The following is a 20,392-nucleotide window of genomic DNA, read 5'->3' on the forward strand; positions in this document are numbered from 1 at the left end:
AACCCTTTTTGTATTAATTAATTCACCATCCCAGAGACTTGAAGGTCCTGAACTTCCCTTATTATCTCTTTTGCACTATTTGACCCATTCCCTTTTCTTTTTTTATCTTAGATATATTGTATGTTGCGTTGTTGGAGTAGCTTGAAACTTAAAAGCTTTCATTGCCAACAACTACGCTGTCGCTATTGTGCATATGATCAAATAAAGTCTTTGAATCCTTTGTAAATGTGAAATCAAACAGTGCACCCAAGTGGCCGAGAGCCTCACAACACAAAGTCTGTCCAAGCTTCCATTGTTCTGAGCACTTTAAGGATGTTTTAAAAAGTTGTTAAAGTTGAGATTTTGGAAACAGCTATTAAGAATAAGTCAAACCATGTGATTAGTTGAAAGCTCTGCAACTAGAAGTTAACAGCAACCCAAAAGCAATAGGCCTACCGTATTCAATTTTACATGAACATAATTGGACATTAAAAAAGTTAACTTCATTATATATATAAAATAATAATTTATATAACATCATTTGTGTTCAATTTCTTGTCTTAAATATAATGTATGTTGCAAGAGCCTGGGACTTTATTGCCAAACTATGATGTAGCCAGAGGTGGAAGTACTCAGATGTTGTACTTTAGTCAAAGTAGAAGTACTCAGATATAAGCAAAATGGGGCTCATGTTTTAAGGAATGAGCTGCCAACAAAATAAGTGAAACCGGAGAGCTGTGAGCTGTTTTGTTTCTCTTTGTTTCTCTTAACTTATGAGGCGGTATACCTCCAGTGAGTGGCCAGCCCTTCGTATATATATTTGTCTGTATGTGGTCCTCGGTGAAAAAAGCGTGTACACCTCTGCTGTAGCTTATGTGCATAAAACAATAATCCTTTGAATTGAATTGATTCCCCTCCAGCTCCAGCCTGCTGCTGTCTCTTTAAAGATGACGCAGAGCTGGGTGTTGCGCAGCGGCAGAGAGAGAGGCAGGTCGGTGCACTCACACCGGGGACAAGCTGCTTCTCTTCGGCCTCAACATGGAGTTTCTACTGGGGAATCCCTTCAGCACGCCGGTGGGTCAGCGGATAGGTGAGTTATTTTAAATACCGCCATAATTCATTCACATGTTAGGCTTAAAAAACACCCAAATCCTGCAGGCTTTGTCACCTTCACCGGATGCATCCCGCTGAGGACACGTAGGCTTCTTCTCCTCTTATAATGAGTCATTAACATGTTTTAAATACACCTGATAAAACGTGTTTTTATGAATTTAAGGTGCATTTATTAACCAAGTAGTGTAGCAACGGGTTTCTGTTTGATTGTCGCGACCGCTAACCAATGATGTGTAAGGGGGCGGGGCTTAGGTGAGGTGAGGCGTGATTTGATTGGTTGTTATTCTGTCTGTTTAAAGCGGGCCACATCCTCCTGACCTAAATTAGATGCACGTCCAACTGTAGCTTAATGACTGCATGTGTGTGTGATAAGAGATTATGGAAATTGAGAGTTAGTCATTTGAATGAATAGATGAGCAGATTTAATCATGGTAGAGATCCTGTTATTACTCATAATCTGTATATCTTTACATACATATACACTATAAATATAGCCTAGCACAATATCTACACATCAGGAAACGCACTGTACTGTAGCAATTACAAGTGTAATGCTGAGGAGAAATGATTACTGTGTTGTGAGAAATATCTACCAAGCGTTTCGTATTACAAATATATTAAACCTACAAAATAGGTCAAACTGTTTGGCTGAAATGTGAGTTTTTCTACTCAAACTATAGCTAGTACACTGTATTTTGCACATATTTCATTATATATATATTTAAGGACAAAAACAGTAGTCATACACTTATCGAACACAATATATGTGTCATTTTTCTAATTACTTACTTTTATTATTTATAAAAAAAGTGGGCTTTTTTACGTACGACCAATTAGAACCAATATTGTGGCACATTGAGCATAAAGGTAAATAATAAAGTGGTTTGATTTATTTATGATTAAACTGTAATTACTACACTATTCATTTTAGTACAGTAATATATTCATATTTTAAACATTGTATTTTTCACAGAGAGTGCGACCAACTCCAACCTGCCGTCAGACGACTGGACCCTCAACATGGAGATCTGCGATGCCATCAACAGCGCAGAGGAAGGGTGGGTGTGGGTGTGTGTGTGTGTGTGTGTGTGTGTGTGTGTGTGTGTGTGTGTGTGTGTGTGTGTGTGTGTGTGTGTGTGTGTGTGTGTGTGTGTGTGTGTGTGTGTGTGTGTGTGTGTGTGTGTGTGTGTGTGTGTGTGTGTGTGTGTGTGTGTGTGTGTGTGTGTGTGTTGTGGTGTGTGTGTGTGTGTGTGTGTGTGTGTGTGTGTGTGTGTGGTGTGGTGTGTGTGTGTGTGTGTGTGTGTGTGTGTGTGTGTGTGTGGTGTGTGGTGTGTGTGTGTGTGTGTGTGTGTGTGTGTGTGTGGTGTGTGTGTGTGTGTGTGTGTGTGTGTGTGTGTGTGTGTGTGTGTGTGTGTGTGTGTGTGTGTGTGTGTGTGTGTGTGTGTGTGTGTGTGTGTGTGTGTGTGTGCTGCCTCTAACTGCTGAACATGTTTCTGATTGACAGACCTAAAGACGCCGTCAGAGCCTTAAAGAAAAGGATTATGGGAAACAAGAACTTCAAGGAGGTCATGCTGACGCTCACGGTGAGTGCGAAATACTTAAAATACTCTATTACAAGTAATTCATAGTGTTAAATGGGTAGAAGTACAAAAGATGAATCAGCTAAATGTATGTAAGGTTGAAATTTAAAAAGTACTCAGTATGCATAATCAGAATCAGAATACGTTTTTTTACAGTTTCCCAAAGTTCTGAAAATACAAAGATATAATTAGATGAAATAAAATAGAAAAACATATGTAAATAAACACAAGACAAAATAAAAACCAGACTATTGAAATATACAATATATATTACAGTATGTGTTTTTAGTATTTAATACTTGCACAGGTTATACAGCCTGTATAATGGCTATATTCACACTATTGTTTTATTAAAGAAAATTACGCTAGCTGTTTTTCTTTCTAACGAATACATGAAAGAGCCTTTTGTTATTATATCATTGGCATATTATGTGTTTTTATAAGTAAAAAGTAGATATTAATGTATGTAGTGGAGTAAAAGGTAGGATATTTGCTCCTGAAATGTAGTGGTTTAAAAGTGTAAAGCAGCGTAAAATGGAAAAACACAAGTAAAGTACAAGTATGTCAATATACTGTAGTACTTAAGTATGGTACTTGAGTTACTGTAATGTTCTCAGGGCCCCGCAATTCAATAAAGTCAGACTGAAGCATCCTTTGTGCTGCAGTCGATCCTCTCAGTGAACTCAGAGCTGAGTCCAGATCCAAAGCACGCTGAAGGCTTTTCTCTCAGTGATCGTGCTGCTATGTTCAATGTTTGTTTTCCATGTATTGTGTCTTGATGTTTGTCTGTTGATGTCACACATGGAGCTGCTGCGGTGCAAGGAGCATTTCAGACTTGATCTGACCATTGAAGTATTATCGTATCTGTTGTGGAAATATTTTCCAAGGCCCATAACTTTGACCCAGTTTATCAGTTCAAACTGTCCTGACTGAGCACACGCACCTCGTAACCTTGGCTGCTGTGCTCTCAGTGTTCTGTCTCCCTGTTCCTGCCTGTTGGCGTCAGCTGATAGAGGTGTTATGATTTTATCTTGTTATGTAGCAGTTTGATGATGCTCTCAGAACTAGCTAAATACATGGGTCTGAGGTAGAGTTCTTGAGAATTGACGTGGCAACCCACCCGTGCAGTCTCACCGGGACTGCTGTGGACTTGTGATGTGAATCCTCCGGCCCTAACTCCAAATAAACCATCAGTGTTTGACATCAAAGCTACTGCTCCTACCGTGGCTCCTTCCTGAGTCGGTGACTCCCACAGCATTGCTACACAGAAGTTTCCTCTACAGTATCGTTTGAGTTGTAAAATATCACTTGTTCTGCGCGTCAGGTCCTGGAGACGTGTGTGAAGAACTGCGGCTACAGGTTCCACATCCTGGTGACGACGAGGGATTTTGTGGAGGGCGTGTTGGTGCGAGCGATCATCCCGAGGAACAACCCTCCTTTAGTCGTCCACGACCGCGTGCTCAGCATCGTGCAGGTAGGAGGAAATGCTGCACAACACGTTGAACACACTGAGGCACCATGGGAAAATAATCTGGGTTATTGTTTTGTAATGAGTCTTGGTGCGGTCAGGTTGCTCGACTGTAATTACCTCAGCCTCTGTGACTCATCATTATTAAATAGTGTTAATACTGCGCTACACATAGCTTTATTAATACGAATACATGTATTTTTACATATTCATTGTTTTATATTGTAGTACAATGTGCACATTTTTACTTCTATGTTTATATATTATTAGATTTTCTTTGCACATTTGTCGTTTCTATTATCTGTTTATTGTGCATTTTTGCTTTAACTTCACATTTTTATATACATATATTTTTCCCTATTATATTTAATTTCAGATTTTTATTGCACATTTTTATTTTAAATTCTTATGTCTTATGTATTTTATCAATGTATTTTTTCTTTTAATGTTTATTTTATTATCTTTTCTTTTTAATGACTGATTTTAATGCCATTTTCTTAATGTCTTTCATTTTTTGCAAAGCACTTTGAATTGCCTTGTGTTGCAAAGTGCTATATAAATAAACTTGCCTTGCCTTATGTTTACATACATATTTTTATTTTATTGCATATTTTTTACTTTTAACTCTTATATTTATAATAATACTTGTATTCAATTTGTTATATATTTTTATTTTACATGCTTGGATAAATAAAGTATTCAGATTATGGTCCTATCCCCACTCACGCTATCTTTCAGACAGTTTGCTAGTTGGCTAGTGTTGGCTTGCTAATTCCACCCAGCTTTAAAACAACACAGGTTGCAGATCATTGCTCAGCATCGTACATGTAAAAAGAAATGCCACCTAAGGTGTTTGGCAACCCTGTGGCAGCTTGTGAAAACACATCAGGGTTGTTGTATTGTAATGAGTCTTGGTGTGGTCACGTTTCTTTATTCTCTGATAATATCTGTGGTTTCCTCCTTCAGGCGTGGGCGGATGCGTTTCGCAGCTCTCCAGACCTGACGGGCGTGGTGTCGGTGTACGAGGACCTGCGCAGGAAGGGGCTGGAGTTCCCCATGACGGAGCTGGACGGGTACTCGCCTGAACAAGCGCCCAAAAAGGTACAAGCATGTACCTGGGTCGCTGCCTGTCATCTTCGGTCGTTTTTCTTTCGGGTCTTTTTGTTTCAGTGCCTTCGACTTTTCCTGTGAAAGGACCATTGGGATCACATTTTTGTAGCTTTTGCAAATCTATGAAAGTTACAATTTTAAGTTACAATACAGAATTACCGTTTGGTGAAGGATTTGATTAAGACATTTTAGTTTAAGACACATGCAACATCTCAAACTGATTCATTGGGTTAAAAAAAACAAGCAAAATTACATTATCAATACATTCTAAAGACCCAAGACAATGTTTTGGTGTTCAAAGCCCTACAAAAAGGTATATGCTTGCCTGGTGCTGGTATCTGGGTCGCTGCCTGTAATCTTCGGGCGTTTTTCTTTCGGATATTTTAGTTTCAGTGCCTTTGTTTGGCAGACTGTGCCTGTCAAGGGACAAGTTGTACCACTTTTTTGTAGCTTTTGCAAATCTATGAAATACTATATCATACTGCACTCATCGCATCGTTACCAACGTTGAGTAAAAGTTGAGTAACATTGTCACAATAGAGATCTTCATGGTATTGTGCAATTATGGAATTGAATTGATGGAGATGTATAATGTATAGGATGGAGGAGAAAGTTTGAGGCAAAGTAGTGCTGTCAGTGAGCTAAAGTTATCAGAATCAGAATACCTTTATTAGTCCCACGGAGGGGAAATTTGCATCGTTACAGCAGCTTAATGTTACATATGTTTAAAAAAAGTACTAAGTTATGATATAATATAATAAAATATAATAATATAATAAAAAAATACAATACTGAATTACCTGTGGTCACTAGCTCAGAGACGTTTTGGTGAAGGATTTGATTAAAGTCTATTTAGTTTGAGACGGTTACATCCAACATCTAAAAAAAGCAACATTTAGTTATCAATATATTGTAAAGACCCAAGACCATGTTTTGGTGTTAAAGGGAAAATATTATTTTCTAAAGTTAAAAACGTAGACTCTTATGGCGCATTTCCACTGCGCGGGTAGCCCCGTTTAAGCGTCCTTAATCGTCCTCAAGCGGCAGGCCACTTTTCGGTGGCCTTTCCATATAGCGTAGTACCGGCTAGCGGATACTTTTTCCCTCTTTTTCCGGCCCCATAAAATCGTGGTTCTATCAGACCAGGACTGAACTAGTAACGTCAACACTCTCGACTGCTGATTGGTCAGAGAGAATCGCCACAAGATCGCGCGCGAGATCATCCCTAGCGTCGCATATATATCTAGAAGCAAGCTTGCTCGGACGGCCAACGAGGCAGCCCGAGGCCTGAGCGAGTGGAAATGTGCCACTAATGTCCAGGAATGAAAGGCCAAATTGGACAGAGGAAGAAAAGCTCACACTACTTGATAAATATGTGGAGAGTAAACTTTATTTTAATTTGTTCCAAATGTTACTAGCACTGACAGAACTAATGTGGTAAGAAATAAAGGAAAAATTAACTCAACAGCGGCAAAAATGTGTTGTTGTGGGTGCTACAAATCCTGTGAAAATTAGCCAAAATAAACTGCAGATTTAATCTATAATCTCGAGCAACTGCACGTCACTAAGTGTGAACCATGACCATCCAAGCCCTAAAAAGAAAATGGCTGGTGCTGATATTTGGCTTGCTGTGCATGTGGGGGATCTTTGGGAGCACTCGAACAATCCAGTGGGGAAATTGCTAATTTGGCTCAACAAACTTTGATCAAATTGTGTGTGTATTATTTAAGAATCAGACTACTTTATTTATCGCAGGAATAAATTGGGTTTAACGACAATTGCTCCAACAACTGAAATGGAATAAAAAGATAAAATCGAGTAAAAATATGTATGTAAATGTTAGGAAAATCTCACTCGTCCCCGGCTTGAGCTTCAGTCTCAGGATCCATGTGTCTGTGATCCTCTCCAGAATGGAAGTAGTCATCACATACAGAGCATCAACTAGTTCCTGAACAGTGTCCTTCACATGCTGATATCCAAGAGAGGGAGTTACACAGTCACAAGATGGAGGAATAGAAATCAGTATTCAATGTTTACTTCAGGTTAGCTCCACGTCAGAAATGAGCATGCTTGATGTCTCTCTCCATAGAGGCTGAATCATCATGTTAATCACATAGCTATCATTTGCCTCAAACAGTCCTGATGCTCTTCTAGGTAATCACACATCCTGTCATGTACTCAACTACAGCTGGGATACCTTTGTTATCACGTCACTCTGATATTGGAAGGGTACATTCAGAATTTTCCCAACAGTAAACATAAGAAATTCAAGTCAAAATCAGTTAGTTAGTGTGAACATGACCATCCAAGCCCTGGAATAAGGTTCAGGTATGTCTGGTGCTGATATTTGGGTTGCTTTCTGTCCTCTTTGGTGATTTTTCCTTGGGGTTTCTTTGTGTTTCTGTGCTTTAGACTGCTCCTGTGAACGGTGCTGCTGTCACTACGCTTCTCTCTTCCAAACCTCCGCTCATCTCTCCTCAGTGCTCCGAGCTAAAGCTGGCCCTCGAGGGCAACAATGCTCTGACTCCCAGCCAGGTGACGCTCCCCCTGCATCAGAAACACTGCTTTTAGCTTTTAAACTGCATTCTGTTTTCCTATCAATAACTTGTCTTTTTGCCATGATTGGTTAAATGTGGTTGCATGACTACGGCTGCACAATTAATCAAAATGTTATCACAGTATGGACTTGTGCTTTATTCAAAACAAAGGAAGCACAATATTTGTTGAATGCTAAATATTAGTTTAGGTTTTAGTTACTTTATTTGGGAAATGGTTTTTGTAACTGCAGCATATTTACAAGGCATTGCATAAGAGTAACACATAAGAAAAAGGAAGATAAAATATACAAATCTACGGAGTATCTATACTATAGAATACATAATATTAAATACATAGAATAAGTGATATATGTATGTGCTATAAAATACTATTTTGAGCTGCAGAGATCCTCTTAAAAGAATCCACTATGATAATTTCTATATATATTTTAAGCATAGTAAGAATAATTATGCAAAACTGATCAAACGTGCATATATTGTAATCGAAATATGATTTTAAATAATCATACTTTTCCCAATTGTGGAGCCCTATTCACATTTCCTGTCAGACACTTTAAAATATCAATATTTGCTCTTAAAAGGAAATGCTCTACCAGTGTTTATTCAGGCATTGTTATTGATTGTGCAGATAAAGCAGCTGAAGGTAGAGCTGGGAGTGGTGCGCACCAACCTGACCACGATGTCAGACATGATGAGTCAGATGGATCCTGTCACTGTGAAGCAAACAGACATGGAGCTCCTGGAGGTAAAACAACATGACCAAAAAAGGACTATTCATGTGAAGTATTCTATGCAACACATTCCTGTTAGTCATGTTGAGCTACATGACTTCACACCTAAAATAGTTAGTTCAAAATAATGATTGAACAGCTGAATTAGGTAAAGGTATGCTAATATACAGTTGAAAGAGCTAGCTCAAAGTATTGAATTATCTGTTGAAATAGTTAGCTAAGTAGGCTAATGAATAAACGGTTGAATAAGTTAGCTAAGTAGGCTCATGAATAAACATTTGAAATCTTTAGCTAAGTAGGCTAATGAATAAACAGTTGTAATAAGTAGGCTAAGGAATAAACAGTTGACATAGTTAGCTAAGTAGGCTAAGGAATAAACAGTTGACATAGTTAGCTAAGTAGGCTAAGGAATAAACAGTTGATATTGTTAGCTAAGCAGGCTAATGAATTAACAGTTCAAATATTTAGCTAAGCAGGCTAATGAATTAACAGTTCAAATATTTAGCTAAGCAAGCTAATGAATAAACAGTTGACATAGTTAGCTAATGGCTAAGGAATAAACAGATAAGCAGGCTAATGAATAAACAGTTGACATAGTTAGCTAATGGCTAAGGAATAAACAGATAAGTAGGCTAATGATTAAACAGTTGACATAGTTAGCTAAAAGTTACGAATGTATAGTTAAAATAGTTAGCTTAAAGTAATGAAAAAACTGTTAAAATAGGTAACTAGAGGTTATGATTTAACAGTGGAAATGCTAAGCTAATGTAATATTAACAGATGATATAATAGCTAGCTAAAAATAATGGATTAATGGTTGACATAGTTAGATAAAAGTAAGCAAATAGTTAGACATTACAAGTGAACATGCTAAGCTAAATGTAATCAATGGACACTTAAATAACTAGCTAAAGCAATTATCTAACAGTTGAAATAATTAGCTAAATACCTATATTTTATTATATAAAAGGGATTAAATACCTTTTTGACAAGTTGGCTTAAAAGTAATGAGCAAATACTTTCATAGTAGCTAAACGTAAGGCATACATTATTAGAACAAGCAAGTAAAGGTGTTAATGAATATCTTGAATGAAAGGCACATTTGAATAGTAGATAAAAGCAAAGGATAAATAGTTTAAACTTTGAACTTCTGCTACTTCTTGTGAGATGTTATCTGTATGCTTGCAAACTAAACTCTGTCAATTCATTATATGAGCAAATTATTGTAATAATACCAACAAAAAAAAATTAAATGTATCAATGTGAAGTATGTTATGCCAGATACTAATTTCCTTCCAGTGATGTTGAGCGATAGAGAGTGCCTTACCCTTAACTGATCTCGTACTTTATGCATTTTGTGAACCATCGGCCCCTCAAACCCCCGCCCACACATTGTTTGTCTGGTTGTGTCATTAGCAGTTATATTCAGTGTGTAAGGAAATGCAGGACAGGATTGTGAAGGTGGTGCCGCGGCTCAGCGAGGAAAAGCTGATCGAAGAACTGCTGGCAGCCAACGACGAGATGAACACCGCCTTCACCCGCTACCAGAGGTTCAATACCTTATTTTCATATAAAGTAAAAGCTCTTTTGAAACAGGGCTGAAACAGGGGATTATGGGATGCTACAATGATCTGTTTGGTGTTTGGAGCCAAATATATATAATATATCTGAGACCTATAATATATTGATGAAAAACAGTATAATAGGGGACCTTTAATACAGGTTGTATTTTGCCATTTGCAGCAGTGGATTAAGGTTTTTTACTCAAGTTAAAGTTGCAGTACTAAATCAAAAATACTCTGTTACAAGTAAAAGTCATTCAAAATCTTACTTCAGTATAAGTAAAAAGCATTGGGAACTAAATCTACTTAAAGCACCAAAAATAAAAGTACTTTTTAAGCGTAATAGCCCATTTCCAAATCATATATATTAAATGACTGGATTATGATTATTAATGCATTAATATGTTCATTACAGCTGGTAAATATGAAGCTTATTTTATTTTAATTACTTAACGTACAATGATATGTCTATTTGTTTATGGTTCATATTTCTGTGTTAGCGATTAGTCTGAATCTGTAAAGTAACTAAAGCTGTCAGTTAAAAGTAATGGAGTAAAAAGTACACATTTTTTTCAAAATGTCGTGGAATAATTTCTTTCTGGTGTTTATAGGTTTGAGAGACGAATACCAAATGGACACAACACAGCAGAGAAGGTAAAGAACATGGCAGTAATATTTGAGTTGGATGTTATTTGTACTCAACAGCTCAACACTCATAGTTTTAGAACACATTTGGATCATGGACTTTCACTTTTTGTCCCTCAGAGTCACACATACGTCAACCTCACATCAGACTTCGATTTGACGCCTGAGTCCGGTGTTGCATCCGTTACAAACGACAGCTCGTTCAGCCTCTCAAAAGCCGACAGTGTGTCCAGTCAGATGGCGAGACTCAGTAAGTATTCCTGTATTGATACACACATGTTTAGAGTATGTATATGTTCTTCTTCTTCTATGCTCTGGTTACTTATTGCTGTTCTTCTTTGCAGGTACAAGTGAATCAGATGACGCATTATCTCCGAGAATAAATGCCTCAACTCAACAAAGACCGAGGTACACAAACACTGTTTCAAGAGTTAACACAAGTTGCAAGGATTTTACTTTGGGCGTTTATTTATACAGTGATTCCTAGGTTATTTGAAAAGAACATGAAAACTAGTTCCCTAGCAGGCAGACAAGAACAAATACCAGCTTTACTAGCTAAAAATAAGGAAAAAAACTGGTAAATTAGTTAGCTAAAAGTAAATAATTAACATTTCAAATGACACAGTTGAAATAGCTAGATAAAAAATAGGAAATATCTGTTAAATTAGCATAAGGTTATGAAAAACCATTGAAATAGCAAGCTAAAAGTAGTAAATCAACAGTTGAATAAATGAGCGAAAGTAATGAAAAACAGATGAAAACTAGCTAAAAGCAATGAATTAAAGTGTTTAAATAGGAAGCTAAACATACATTTTGAAAAATTAACTAAAGGTAATGATTAAATATTTAAATAGTAGATCAAAGTTATTAATAATGGTTTGTACTTTGAGCTAACTAAACTAAACACTGTCAGTTTTTAATAGGATTCGTAGCTTTTGAATAACATAAAACCCTCGTGGTTTATCGTGGTGTTAAAGTTAAACTGTGGGGATGCATCAGTTGGGAATCACTGAACCAAAGGGAAGGTTTCTTAATAACAAATCAAATTCTCCTAATGTTTACTATGACGATGTTTACAATCATGCAGCTCGTTCTGTGCAAATTCTCAAGAATGGGATTAACAAAGTTGTTGTTATTTTAATTTGTTTAATTCCAGCTCATTCCTTGTTGGATCCAGTGTTTCTCATTAGTCTACTTGGCAGTCAACTAATGTACAAATCTCCTGTTTCAGTGATCAGAGTGAAGTGGACGGCAGGATAAACAACGCTGCTGCGGTAAGAAGAGTCTCTTAGTTTCACCTTTCACACTTTGACAGGTTTAGTCACAAGAATTATCCTCTGCATGTGAAGGGATGAGAGAGAGAGAGAGAGAGAGAGAGAGAGAGAGAGAGAGAGAGAGAGAGAAGGAGTATAGAGAGAGAGATAGAGAGAGAGAGAGGAGGAGGAGATAGAGAGAGAGATCTATATCTATCTATATATGCATATATGATATAGATAGAGAGTAGAGATCTAGATGAGATATATACTATATATAGATATCTACGCGCTAGCTCTATATTATATATCTGATCTCTCTCTATCTCTCTCTCTTCTCTCTCTCTCTCTCTCTCTCTCTCTCTCTCTCTCTCTCTCTCTCTCTCCTCTCTCTAGAGAGAGAGAGACTGACTTCCTTCGTATATATTTGTCTCACACAGTTAGAGAGAGAATCCTAAAATACATTGAATTGGATTTTACATTGTACGATAACACGTAAAGATGTGTATATTACAATAGTATGTTTGAAGATAGTAATGATGACAATATGATTAATGTTTGATCAACACAACTAGTGAGTTTTAGTTACAGTACAGTTTCACCTAAGGCTGGTTGAACAAAAAGGTTTTCTGATAAGGATTTCCCTTTAGTCATTTACATGTTCATGGTTAAGGAAATCAAATTAGACGGTTGCTAAAAATATCTCAATCTGATTCCCAAGGCAACAAGAAAAAGCTGTTAACAGCTATTCACGGTTGCCAAAGTGATGGTACTTTGACTTTCTGTAGCGTTTAATGGAAGTTTCTATTTGGTAATGTTAGAAACATGCAGAATAAGAGGCCAAATTGGACTGAGGAAGAAAAGCTAACTACTGTAATTGTGTCATGGCAGCAGTTTACAGAAGTGAATTTGATGCAACTTAAAGGTGGGGTAGGTAATTCACTTCAGAAACACTTGTTATATTCCATGGAATGCTCTTAACATCCCGATAGCAATGAATACATTAAATGCTTTGACAATAAATTCATCTGTGGAAGCCGTGGCGCTGTAAAAAGCACGACCAACCATCTGAGCCGGCCCGGCTAAAGTAACTGGATTTTTTTGTATTTATTTATAGAAGGACCATGCATACAAAACATTAATCTCAGCAAAGAGAAGAGATGCCAGATTATAGCTAATTCCATCTGTGGTCCTCAGGCAGGTTCATAACAATCAATAAACAAATAATAACATTGCATGATCTCTATCAGTCAAACAATTTAAAAACCTAATTTAAGTACAGCTCAATAAATGAATACATAGTCCACTTGAAATACACTTACATGATCTCGGTCACTCAAATAATTATAAAGCCCGATTTAAATACAGGTTACGAACATAATACTTAGTACACTTCAAATACACTTAAATAAAATATCTAAGATATAGTACGACAATACAGTTCAAATTAAAAAAAACTCAGATTACAGTGTAATTAATGTTGGCAGGCCTACCTGCCTGTCAGCCTTCCATCTGGGCACAAATGTATCTCGTGCCCTCATTGGTCATGTGCGCGTTCGTGTGTGTTGGAGGAGGGGCTCTGTAAGGAAGTGGCAGATTTGTTCCGGTTGTGTATTTTCTAATTCTAGCGCACTCAAGCTGGTTTCTCCAAAATTACCGACCCCACCTTTTAAGAGTTAAGAAATAACAAAAACAATAAACTGGAGGAATCTCTGTTTAAAGATTTAAGATGCCGATCTAAAATATATGGCAGCCTAACAACAGTGGAAAGGAAAGTGTTGTTGTGGTATTATACAAATCCTGTGCAAATTGGCAAACAAATAAATAAACAAATTGCGGGTTGAATCTATGATCTCCAGCAGCTGCTAGTCAGCCAGTGTGAACAGGAAGAAACTGCTTTGTTCTCCTGGATAAATGAAAGTAAGGCAATTCAAAGTGCTTTACAAAAATGAAAGACATTAAAAGCAATAAGAAACATATTATAAAATGGCATTTAAAAACACTCATTTAAACTAAGCCATAGTACACTTTGTTTCTTTTAAAGTTGTTCCTAGGAATGATTGTGCAAAATCTGACTTTAAGGAATTACGTAAAACACAAAATGAGGAAGAAAGCGTGTCAAAATATTCTAAGAACATGACTTTTTTGCGGGAATTTTGTAAGTAAACCTGTGGATAAATCAAATGCCTGATGCAACACTGGCCTATAAACGGCTCCTGGGTTGGGTCCATGTGTGTGTGGCTCTGTCAGTAACTTCTTTCCTCCTAAATGAACTCTATGTCTGATCGTGAAGGAGGACAGCCCGGCCTCCAGCAGCTCCTCTCCAAAGTTAGATTGGATGATTAAAAGGGGAATGGTGCGTCTGTGTTTCAAAATGTGCCATTGATTCACCTTTCCACACCTTCCTCTGTGTCTCAGTTTGGTCGTGAGGTTTTAATTTACTTTTGCTGTGGTCTGGATTGCTTTTATTTGGGTCATTTTATTTTTGGTTTGGTGGTTCTGGTATAGAGTGGTGCAGGAATGAGTCCAAAAACCGGAGAATGAGTTGGCATTATAGCATCAGGGCTTAATTGTCTCGAAGTCATTGGTTTTATTGAATGTAATTTATAGCTTGACGTTATTTATTTTTTTAATGAAAACTAGCTAAGCTAATGGTGGCTTATGTTCATCATGAAGAAGTCTCATTTAGTCTCTTCTAAGTAACCTCAGTTTTTAAGACATCTTCTAACTTCATTATTTAGCCGAACATTAGCCGCCTTTAGCTTAGCGGTGGTGAGGTGAAGTCATGTGACCGTGCTGTAGTTCCTTTATAGCCCAACATTAGCCACCTTTAGCTTAGCGGTAGTGACGTGAAGTCATGTGAGCGTGCTGTAGTTCCTTTATAGCCCAACATTAGCCACCTTTAGCTTAGCGGTGGTGACGTGAAGTCATGTGACCGTGCTGTAGTTCCTTTATAGCCCAACATTAGCCACCTTTAGCTTAGCGGTAGTGACGTGAAGTCAGACCATGCTGTAGTTCCTTTACAGCCCAACATTAGCCACCTTTAGCTTAGCGGTAGTGACGTGAAGTCAGACCGTGCTGTAGTTCCTTTATAGCCCAACATTAGCCACCTTTAGCTTAGCGGTAGTGACGTGAAGTCATGTGACCGTGCTGTAGTTCCTTTACAGCCCAACATTAGCCACCTTTAGCTTAGCGGTAGTGACGTGAAGTCAGACCGTGCTGTAGTTCCTTTATAGCCCAACATTAGCCACCTTTAGCTTAGCGGTAGTGACGTGAAGTCATGTGACCGTGCTGTAGTTCCTTTACAGCCCAACATTAGCCACCTTTAGCTTAGCGGTAGTGACGTGAAGTCATGTGACCGTGCTGTAGTTCCTTTATAGCCCAACATTAGCCACCTTTAGCTTAGCGGTAGTGACGTGAAGTCATGTGAGCGTGCTGTAGTTCCTTTATAGCCCAACATTAGCCACCTTTAGCTTAGCGGTGGTGACGTGAAGTCATGTGACCGTGCTGTAGTTCCTTTACAGCCCAACATTAGCCACCTTTAGCTTAGCGGAAGTGACGTGAAGTCAGACCGTGCTGTAGTTCCTTTACAGCCCAACATTAGCCACCTTTAGCTTAGCGGTAGTGACGTGAAGTCAGACCGTGCTGTAGTTCCTTTATAGCCCAACATTAGCCACCTTTAGCTTAGCGGTAGTGACGTGAAGTCATGTGACCGTGCTGTAGTTCCTTTACAGCCCAACATTAGCCACCTTTAGCTTAGCGGTAGTGACGTGAAGTCATGTGACCGTGCTGTAGTTCCTTTACAGCCCAACATTAGCCGCCTTTAGCTTAGCGGTAGTGACGTGAAGTCATGTGACCGTGCTGTAGTTCCTTTATAGCCCAACATTAGCCTCCTTTAGTTTAGCATTGTTGACGTGAAGTCATGTGACCATGTGATCTAGTTGTAGCAGAGATTATTTTCTGCATTGTAACAAAAACAAAACAAAAGCCCTTGTGATGCTAAAATCTGGGTCGGATTACAAAAACACGTCATCCCTGCACCTCTCTATTGAGATAAACCCAATGGTCTGCATGTTCTCAGAGCCGACGCCCAACACTCAGCATGACAGTGTCAGCGTTGCCTGATGGGCTACATCATACCTGTGCTTTGCTTCCCAACATGTGGTTATTCCTTTGTTGTTAAGTTTGATTTTTGGTTGTTTTGTAGTATTTTTCATTAAGTTAAAGCAGTCGTTCATATGTTTCTGCTCTGATCTCCCTAACGCTCTGCTCTCTTTCTTAGATACCCATCAACCAGAACACCGTGATGGATGATATTGAGAAATGGCTAGATTTGGAGGATGAGGTAAATCTACAAAATCTACAACTGTGTTAGTTGGTTTTACTCCACATTTTACTGTTTAATTCTTGATTCTCATACAGAGCATTCCTGTTCATTTCAACACTTTTCTTTCAGATAGATTGTATAATATATTTCCTAAGACAGACATAACAAGATAAACAGCAGAGAAGGAAGGCAAGGACAATGTTATCTCACAAAAAGGAGAAGTGAATTAGCCACGTTAGCTCTTTACTTCTGGAGGTTGCCTTTACCCTTCAACAATTATAACAGCGGTTTATCCTGCTGAACAAACGCGTAGGTGTTCATTTATTTCATGCGTGTGTTTCTATTTAACACGTATTGTAACCATAGGAACACACATGGTGTTGCATCAGTACATGAATATACTCTTATTTATTATTTATTTATCTATATATTACTCCTAATGGATTCTCTATATCAGACTCCAGATTCTAACCCATGGTGTTAGTATTGAAACAGTCAGGGAATATTATAGGTCCAATAATGTTTGTTTTTAATTACAAATAGATGATTGGAGTCAAGTATGACCTCATTGTATCCCATAACAATCACCTCCCTATGCAGATAATTCAACACTTAATTCAAATGGACTGAAATGTCTCCGTACTGACTCATGTGTTCTGATTATCTCAATTATTTTACTGTTACTTCACAAGTTGTGTGTGTATTAAAAGCAACATATGTGTTTTCTGTTTGTGACACAGTACGATGACTACGAGGATTCAGACGGAGTGACCAGTGAAGGTGAGGCTCTTCACAATTCACTCGGTTTTTATTTGACGATAGACACATTTTTAGACATTTATCATTAGAAAAGCTCAATAGAAGCTTTAATAGAAGACACATTGGACCCATAGGTGGCACTAGGGACTTAAATGGACATGTGGTGCCACCTATGGGTGCTTCATACTCCAGAAACATTTTTAACATCTACTTTATAAAGACTGCTGCTATATTAAAAAAAAAATTTCTAAGACCAGGGTGTCCGCAGCGTCTTAAAAAGTATTAAAAGTTGATAAATCAATTTAGCAAAAGTTAAGGCTATTAAACGGCATTTTCCAAGGTATTACATTTTGTTGTTTTCAATAAGTATATAAATGGTCCAAAGAGGTTGTATTCTACAGTGCTGCCTGAATGTAATCATGGCGTAGGTGTGTAGTGTGATTCTGTGTAGTTTATTTATGGCATCCCGTTGGGTTTGACGTCATCTGAACAGGACATCGCACGCTCACTGCTTGATAGCGCGCGGAGGTCCGTTTACGCCGGTTGCTAAGCAACATCGTTATGGGGAAATGCAAGTTTGCGTCCAAATGGTTGGAAGATCAGGAGGAAGGACAATCAATACTGTATATAGTCAATGTGAGGTAAAGTGTGTCGCCAAGGTAACCGGTTAGAACTCCAAGTGGCCATGAGGTCTTAAAATGTGTGGAAAGGGTCTTAAAAAAGGTCTTATAAGGTTTTACATCTGACTTCAGGATTCCTGCATATACCCTGAAGATGACAAAACTGACTTGGTTACTAATCAGTTTAGGATTATTTTGATCCTACGGTTTTTTTATAACTATGTAAAGCATCTTTGAGCTCCTGTAAAAGTACTTTATACATAAAATGTATTCATATTATTATTTTGTATTATTAAAATATCAGCTTACTGCTCTAAATCAGTCATTACCAAACGTTTGCAGTGACCCTTTCAAATTACATTATTCTCCTCATATTTATGTTGACATCATTATGCATTAATTAGGTTTAAACTTTACTATTTTATTATCCTATTTTTAAATTCAGCATATGTGATTTCTCCTGAAATGTTATCCCATCTCATCAATACAGTCTATAATCTAAGTCATTACTAGCTGCTACTTCACTAGTTTTTTATATTTACTTATTTACTGATTCTTTTTTAATTCACCATTTAATTTAATTCTTACTTATTTGATTTTCTTTAATGAACTTGTGCTTGTCTCTTAATTGAATATGTTTCAATCAGGAGAGACTTATTCCGTGAGTTTGATAGCATATGTATTGCCCGAGGGGTAATATACATTTTGGAGATTAGACCCCATCATACTGTGATGGATTTAGGGGGGGGGGGGAGAAGCCCACTAGGAAAAGAGAAACCCCCCCCGGGGTCTAGACACTGGTGGTGGTGGAGTGCTGAAGGGGAATTCAGGTCCTTGATGATGAGGGTTCTTCTGGGCTAGCCTGGCCCTGGATCTGATGACTGGAGGTGAAGGAAGGAGGTGAAGGAAGGAGGTGGAGGTGGGTTGCATCAATTCTCTGAACGATGCTGGCGAGGGAGAAAAGGATCAGATTTAAACGTTTGCCGGGTGTGCTGTGATTGGCTTGTGGGGGATGAGACGGGACTGATTGGTTTAGCTGGGGTATGAGTCTGACGAGTGAGTGAGAGAGAATTGTGAATGAGAGCGTGGGAACCAGTCTTCCTGAAATAACTTGCGCTGAGCTTCATTAGTCTTATAATAATAATAATAATACATCTCATTTATATAGCGCTTTTCTAGGTACTCAAACTCACTTTACAGAAAAACATTTCACACAACAAACACTTATTTATTTTCTTAACATATTGGATTTGCTTTTATGAACGTTTACTTGCCTCTTTCTTTAATATGTTTGTCTAGTAATAATACATTTAATATATAGCGCTTTTTTAGGTATTTCAAGTCACTTTACAAACAAATATCACACAAGAAACAAAGGTAAAATGAGGAACATGTAAAATAAATATGACAACAATATGGAACAGAAAGCATTATGAACTTCCCACCTACTCGTTTATTTTACCTTTGTATCTGCACTGTCCCCTTACTCTAACAGTTTATAAACCCCCGCTGTAGGAAGAATATACACATACATACATTTCATTTGTATAGCACACTTTAAAAACATCTCAAGGTGCTTCACAATCAATGAGAGTTGAAAAGGAAACATAGGAAAAAAGCAAAAATGTTGCAAAAGCATTTCTGATTTCTGATCTCACCCTGCTTCTCTCTCTCTCTGCAGAATTCGATAAGTTTCTGGCGGGACGAGCAGAAGCGGCTGAGCGTCTGCCGTCGGTGCGAGCTTCCTCTCAGGATAACAACACCTCCGAGTCTTAACTACACTTCAGAGAAACTAATAACACTCATGAAGCTCCAGCTGCTGGGAGAGGAATGGGCATAACAACCCATACCTGAAGGACGCACAGCTGTGTATAATACTGCTCTGTATGGTGGAGCAAACATGTTTTTTTAACCAATAAAAGGTAACGTTATTTGATGAAGGGCGGAGGTTTTACTTGACGTCGTAATGAGGGTTTGTCCATGTGTGGGATGCAAACATTTGCACATTTTATATGGTTACATTCCTGCTGTTTAAAAAACAAAAGAGATAATATTGTCACAGACTTTTGCAACATAGATGATGTATTATATTGCTGTTAAATATATATATATATGTATATGTCATGGTGATTGGTTGCATAAAACGCCCCTGTCCAAGTAGCACACTGTTAGCTTGTATGTCAGAGCAGATGTGATATTACATAAGGAAAGAGTTTGATGGAGGATGTTAGAGAATGATGTTTTTTTTTTACATCCAGCATTCCCCTGTGAATATGTCTTACTTGAAGTTCAACAGGAAGTCCTGGCACTGCTGTCATATATTAAACTGAAATATTAACTGGAAGACTGGCTGGTTTTATTCTAACATCAATGAATTAATGTGCATTAACTGTATAATCCTATTTATAGCTTTGCAGGTATGGAGCCAAATATTTTTATGTTTAAAAATACAAAAATAGTGCAAGAAGTCTATATACACATAGATAGGGGTAAAATACCTGATAAAGCGTACAGTCCATTTACCATATTAAATCAATGTAAAAATATATGATGAATATTTCCTGTATATTTATATTTCTTGTAAACATACATTTTTATATTTGAATGACAGTTTTCAAACTTTAAAAAAAAAAATGGTATTTCTCTTACTGTGTTTATGAATGCACCGCCATCCAACAAAGCAAATA

General features: G+C 37.7%; 1 protein-coding gene across 9 annotated transcripts; it reads left to right on the forward strand.

Moving 5' to 3' along the window:
- The first annotated feature begins 936 nt into the window (after positions 1–936).
- tom1 (target of myb1 membrane trafficking protein) lies at positions 937–20,049 on the forward strand. Of its 9 annotated transcripts, none has more exons than XM_034222713.1 (16): positions 937–1,069; positions 2,066–2,150; positions 2,597–2,675; positions 3,997–4,146; positions 5,107–5,241; positions 7,663–7,785; positions 8,437–8,553; positions 9,956–10,089; positions 10,713–10,755; positions 10,867–10,996; positions 11,091–11,154; positions 11,978–12,020; positions 14,293–14,355; positions 16,282–16,344; positions 17,055–17,106; positions 19,387–20,049. In XM_034222713.1, the coding sequence occupies exons 1-16, from the start codon at positions 1,018–1,020 to the stop codon at positions 19,479–19,481; spliced, it is 1,428 nt and encodes a 475-aa protein (XP_034078604.1). In that variant the 5' UTR covers positions 937–1,017; the 3' UTR covers positions 19,482–20,049. The 9 variants fall into 9 exon arrangements, with proteins under 9 accessions (XP_034078604.1, XP_034078606.1, XP_034078605.1 ...); XM_034222715.1 differs by having other exon boundaries at positions 17,067–17,106; XM_034222714.1 differs by having other exon boundaries at positions 9,959–10,089.
- Positions 20,050–20,392: the final 343 nt, after the last annotated feature.

Source organism: Gymnodraco acuticeps, unplaced genomic scaffold, assembly GCF_902827175.1.
Source record: "Gymnodraco acuticeps unplaced genomic scaffold, fGymAcu1.1, whole genome shotgun sequence".
Classification (NCBI taxonomy): domain Eukaryota; kingdom Metazoa; phylum Chordata; class Actinopteri; order Perciformes; family Bathydraconidae; genus Gymnodraco; species Gymnodraco acuticeps.